The 6,595-nt window shown below is 29.8% G+C and overlaps 1 protein-coding gene across 1 annotated transcript; it reads right to left on the bottom strand.

Moving 5' to 3' along the window:
* Nucleotides 1-1,043: 1,043 nt before the first annotated feature.
* On the bottom strand, nt 1,044-5,052 carry LOC139840745 (serine/threonine-protein phosphatase 7 long form homolog). Its single transcript, XM_071830994.1, has 4 exons — nt 5,012-5,052; nt 1,817-1,952; nt 1,414-1,723; nt 1,044-1,090 (listed from the first exon to the last, which is right to left on the bottom strand). The coding sequence occupies exons 1-4, from the start codon at nt 5,050-5,052 to the stop codon at nt 1,044-1,046; spliced, it is 534 nt and encodes a 177-aa protein (XP_071687095.1).
* Nucleotides 5,053-6,595: the final 1,543 nt, after the last annotated feature.

Here is a 6,595-nt window from a genome sequence, read left to right as displayed (position 1 = left end):
TAGTATCTTGTACTGAACGAACCCTCAGTTCGGAAGTCTTCGTCAACATGTTACGAAGCTCCAGCCTGGCGGTCAACTTGATGCGAAAGAGGCATGAGTGCAGTTCGAATGTTCGATCTTCTGGTGTATACCTGATTTTCTTTTTAAATAGAATTATTTCCATGGTATATTACGAAAAAAAAATTCAAACTCGATTTTTATAAACATAGGTAAACCGATCAATGAAATGCCGGTTTGCCAGATTTGGAGCCAAACCGATGTTTCATTTGCCGGTTTGGGTACACGTGGGCCATAGAAACACTTTTTAAGATTCTGTCTGCCACGTGTGCCCTAAAAGGTCAAACCGGCATTTAGAAAGTCGGTTTGTGTGTGTGTATGTGTTTTTTTACATTATGTTATGTTTTTATTATGTAATATTTATTACGTAACCATAAAATTATTTGTTATGTTTAATAATTATTAGTTTATTAATAATGAGTTTTCGTTTTTATTGTGTAATAAAATTTTTAGTTTATTAATTTGATTGTAAAAGGAGTTTTCAATTATTAAATTATTACAATCATTATAATAAAAATACAATCATTATAATAAAAGATAATAACGAGTTTTCATTAAAAAAAACTAAACTATTACAATCATTAAATTAATAATACATCCAATCAACGTCTACGTCTATGCCCATGTTTATGTCCACCGGTACCACATGGTGGTGGAATTGAAACCCGGTCACTCCTCCGGAGTTGATGTGGTTGTGGCTCGGGCTCATCAGCTGCTAGATCCTCCGTATCATGTAGATTCTGATCAACATGTGATGGACCTCCCATATACGACATCGTGAAGTGAGAGTTTCGCCGAACATATGATTGAGTTCCTTGAGATGAAATCAAACGCAGAGTTCCTTGGAGTTTGATGTCCATATGATGGACTTCCCATATCTCCTATATGATAGGGAGAGTTCCTTGTAGTTTGTTGAGGGGTACTTCCCCAATCACAATAATCGTATATAGACACGGTATGTCCACATGTTATTATCAGTTCTACACTCAGCGAGTAGTCGGTGCATAATCGGTCCATATGGAAGCCAAACAAACTTCAACAACATAATAAAATATCAATTTATTTTAATATCTACATATAATTTTTAAACTTTATATGTAGATTATATATATATATATATATATATATATATATATATATATATATATATATATATATATATCCTCGTTATATACCTCATTAGGGCGTAACCCCGACAATGCTGTGGGACACGTACTCAATACATGTGTGGGTGTATCTATGAAGCTCTTTGGTCCATACCACATACATTAATGAAAGTAACTTATATAGTTACAAATAACTAAAAGAACTAGAAGTAACTAGAAGTATATCAATTAAAAATAATATACTTCACACCATACGGTCCATTCAACGGAGTATTGGATGTAAAGTCTATATCGTGACGAAGATTTGGCGCAAGACTAGGAATTCTTACATACAACCATTGTTGTACTAAAAGCATCGCACCATTAATGCCTGATTGGTCTGTATTTTCAGCTGTACGGCACAAATTTCTATATACATGTGCAAGCACCGCACTACCCCAACTCAAATGTTCAAAGTTGATGAGGTTAAACACATAATTTAATGGAGCACTGGTGGAATTACCGTCAGGGAATAGAATGTCAGACATGGCAGCTAACATATAAACTCTAACCCGTTGTTGCTAAGATATAATAGTGTCATCAACGGACTCATTCAACTCCGCGCATAAAGTAGATATTTTGATGTGTCCTCATTTTAATTCAGTAGGACGAACATCAATCCCTAAATAGTGGCCAACGGAATCAGCCCATTCCGCTGGCGTCATGTTGTGCCATGTACCAGACACAACATCTCCATTTATGGGTAAACCCATAAAATCTGAACATCTTGCAACGTTATCGTTGTTTCTCCTACACAAAACATATATACGAATATAAATAACATATAATTTAAATACAATTTAAGTATAACACACACACAGACACACACACACACACACACACATACACATATATATATATATATATATATATATATATATATATATATATATATATAATTTAATTACATTTAAATATATAATTTAATTATATATATATATATATATATATATATATATATATATATATATATAGTAATCATCAAGAGAGAATTACTTTTTTGGGGGAAAGTGGGGGAAGTAGTTTTTTTCGTTTATTTCGAAATTTGTTTTTCAGACATCAAGTTTAGGTGAAAATATGAACATTTAAAAAAGACACTTTGTGATGAAAGTTATTATTTAGGCGGGAAAACGATCGAAGAAATAATTGATAACATTCATCATGAGTAATGTTACTCCTAATAATATTTTTGGAACGTTTTTTTTTTCATCTTTTATGAAGTTTTTTTTTTTTTTAAATTTAGCCGATTTAGAGTTTATGGTTTAGGGTTTAGTGTTTTGGGTTTAGTCCCTAAACTCAAAATCCTAAACCCTAAACTCTAAACCGTTCGTGTTAAAAATTCAATCTAAACCCTAATTTCTATACCCTAAACACTAATTTCTAAACAACAATAGCTAAACCCTAATTTTTGAACCATAATTTCTAAACCCTAATTAATAAACCTTAATTTTTAAACCTTAAAAAAGAAATTGAGAATAATAAAATTACTCATTATGCATGTTTTAATTTTTTTTCTTCGAGCGTTTTCCTGCAAAAATAATAACATTCATCAGAAAGTGTCTTTTTTAAATGTTCATATTTTTATGTGATCTTGGTATCTGAAATTTTTTTCCAAAAAAACGAAAAAAATTACTTCCCCCTCAAAAAAGGTGCTTCCCTCTTGATTTTATATATATATATATATATATATATATATATATATATATATATATATATATATATATGTATATATATTTACGGATATAGATAATATATATACGAATATAAATAATATATACACGAATATACATACATATATATATATATATATATATATATATATATATATATATATATATATATATATATATATATATATATATATATATATATATATATATATATATAGTGGTAGGATCAAGAGGGAAGTAACCATTCGGGGGGAAGCGGGGAGAAGCAAATTTTATTTTTTTTCGTTTTTTGAAAAAACTTTGTTCACGAACATTATAGATGAGATGAAAATATGAACATTTAGTAGAGACACTTTGTGATAAATGTTTTTATTTTGGCGGAAAAACGCTCAAAGAAGTAATATATAACAATTATCGTGTTTTTCGAGCGTATTTTGAGGTTTTAGCTATTGGGGTTTAGATATTAGGGTTTATAGGGTTTACATATTAGGGTTTAGAAATTTAGGGTTTAGGGTTTAGATTGAGTTTTTAACACGAACGGTTTAGAGTTTAGGGTTTAGGGTTTAGGGTTTAGGGTTTAGAGTTTAGGATTTAGGGTTTGGTGTTTTGGGTTTATGGAATAAACCCTAAACCCTAAACTCTAAATCGGGCTAAATTTTACCTCACAAAACATGAAGAAAAAAAAAAACGTTCATATTCTTCACGAACAATATTATCTTGAATGTTATTTTTGTCGATCTTTTTCCCGCCTAAATAATAACATTCATCACGAAGTGTCTCTTCTAAATGTTCATATTTTCGTGTGATCTTGATGCCGGGAAAAAAAAATTCAAAAAAAACGAAAAAATTTTTTTTTGCTTCCCCCCGCTTCCACCCGATTGGTTACTTCCCCATTGATCCTGCCCCTATATATATATATATATATATATATATATATATATATATATATATATATATATATATATATATATATATATATATATATATATATATATATATATATATATATATAGTGGTAGGATCAAGAGGGAAGTAACCAATCGGGGGAAGCAAAAACTTTTTTTTTTCGTTTTTTGAAAAAACTTTGTTCACGAACATTATAGATGAGATGAAAATATGAACATTTAGTAGAGACACTTTGTGATAAATGTTTTTATTTTGGCGGGAAAATGCTCGAAAAAGTAATATATAACAATTATCGTGTTTTTCGAGCGTATATTGAGGTTTTAGCTATTGAGGTTTAGATATTAGGGTTTAGATATTAGGGTTTATAGGGTTTAGATATTAGGGTTTAGAAATTTAGGGTTTAGGGTTTAGATTTAGGATTTAGATTGAGTTTTTAACACGAACGGTTTAGAGTTTAGGGTTTAGGGTTTAGGGTTTAGGGTTTGGTGTCCATAACCCAAAACACCAAACCCTAAACCCTAAACTCTAAACTCTAAATCGGGCTAAATTTTAGTTCACAAAACATGAAGAAAAAAAACGTTCATATTCTTCACGAACAATATTATCTTGAATGTTATTTTTGTCGATCTTTTTTTCGCCTAAATAATAACATTCATCACGAAGTTTCTCTTCTAATTGTTCATATTTTCGTGTGATCTTGATGCCGAAAAAAAACAAATTTTTTTTTTTTGCTTCCCCCCGCTTCTCCCCGATTGGTTATTTTCCCATTGATCCTGCCCCTATATATATATATATATATATATATATATATATATATATATATATATATATATATATATATATATACATATATATATACGAATATAAATAATATATACACGAATATATATGTATATACATATACGAATATAATATATATACAAATATATATATATATATATATATATATATATATATATATATATATATATATATATATATATATATATATATATATATATATATATATTAACATGTAATTAAAATATGTATATATATGTTATATGATTAAATTATCTTTAAATTATATATTAGTGTGTGTGTATATATATATATATATATATATATATATACATATATATATATATATATACGAATTATATAATTTAAATACAAATTAAATATTTAAAAATAACTAAAAATACGGATTATATATTATATAAATACAAATTAAATGGTTAAAAAATATTTTACCAATCAGGAAGTGGAAGGTATGCGTCTCCGGCTGCCACCATTCAACCAACGCTGAAATAAGAGCGTGATCCACTAGTTGGTATCCTATTTTAAAAATTTTCCCTAAACCCATTTGTTCAATATAAGCGTACACACCTGTTCATCTATAAACTCGTCTGCAGCTTTGAGACCTTCCATATGATGCCATAAACACCGATCTGATCGTCTTAGTTTAACTTTTTTTCTTATTAGGAACATCTTGAACAACACCCATAAAAACCTTGTATGATATGTGAGTTCCTTGAGATAGTAAGAATAACAGTGATTCATCGACCGGAGTTGCTCAAGGTTGTGCGGGATTCATTGTAATATTGCAGTATGTGTTGTAAAATTGAGGAGAAAGTGAAAAAATGGTAGAAACGGATGTACCAGAGGTCGGTTTATATGTTGATGCAAATCGGCGTCTCATTTGCTAGTTTGGACGTACACGTGGCTAGTTTCTGTTGGTTGGTATTTTAACACAAGAATTGTGGTAATAAATGTAGGCGGTTGGTAAGCGAAACTGTTCCAGTCAAACAGTCAAACCGGCATTTCATTTGTCGGCTTGAAAGAGAATCTTCCACGCAGCTAAACTGACAAATGAAACATCGGCTTGACCCCAAATCTGGAAAACCTGCATTTCATTGATCGGTTTACCTATTTTTATAAAAATCGAGTTTAAATTTATATTTTTGTAATATACCAAGAAAATAATTCTATTTTAAAAAAATTCTGTATTCCATTGTGTAGAGACCCGTCCTAATCCACCTGGACGAAGTCATCAACATTTGGTTCCATTGCGAGGTACTGTCCTAAATATGCCATGAACGACTCCATGTAATATCTTTATAATGAACAAATGCACAGCGGAAGATTTATTTCATACCTGAGAATAAACATGCTTTAAAGTGTCAACCAAAAGGTTGGTGAGTTCATAGGTTTATCGTAATCAATCATTTCCATAATTTTAATAGACCACAAGATTTTCATTTCCATTTCTCATAAATATACATCCCATTCATAGTGATAAAAATCATTCATATGGTGAACACCTGGTAATCGATCTTAACAAGATGCATATAGAATATCCCCATCATTCCGGGACATCCTTCGAACATGATAAATTCGAAGTACTAAAGCATCCGGTACTTTGGATGGGGCTCGTTGGGCCCGATAGATCTATCTTAATGATTCGCGTCAATTAGGATGTCTGTTCCCTAATTCTTAGATTACCAGACTAAAAAGGGGCATATTCGATTCGATAATCCAACCATAGAATGTAGTTTCAATTACTTGTGTCTATTTCGTCAAACATTTATAAAATCGCATGTATTCTCAGTCCCAAAAATATATATTGCAAAATCATTTAAAAAGGGAGCAAATGAAAACTCACAGTACGATATTTTATAGTAAAAATATGCATACGACTGAACTGAACAATGCAAGGTTGGCCTCGGATTCACGAACCTATATCAAGTATATATATTAACACATTGTAATATTAATCAACTAAGTTTATATATATTTTATAATATATATAGATTAATATCCTTATATATTATTATA

Source organism: Rutidosis leptorrhynchoides, chromosome 4 (genome assembly GCF_046630445.1).
Source record: "Rutidosis leptorrhynchoides isolate AG116_Rl617_1_P2 chromosome 4, CSIRO_AGI_Rlap_v1, whole genome shotgun sequence".
Taxonomy (NCBI): Eukaryota; Viridiplantae; Streptophyta; class Magnoliopsida; order Asterales; family Asteraceae; genus Rutidosis; species Rutidosis leptorrhynchoides.
This window is presented reverse-complemented; position numbering and strand designations above follow the sequence as displayed.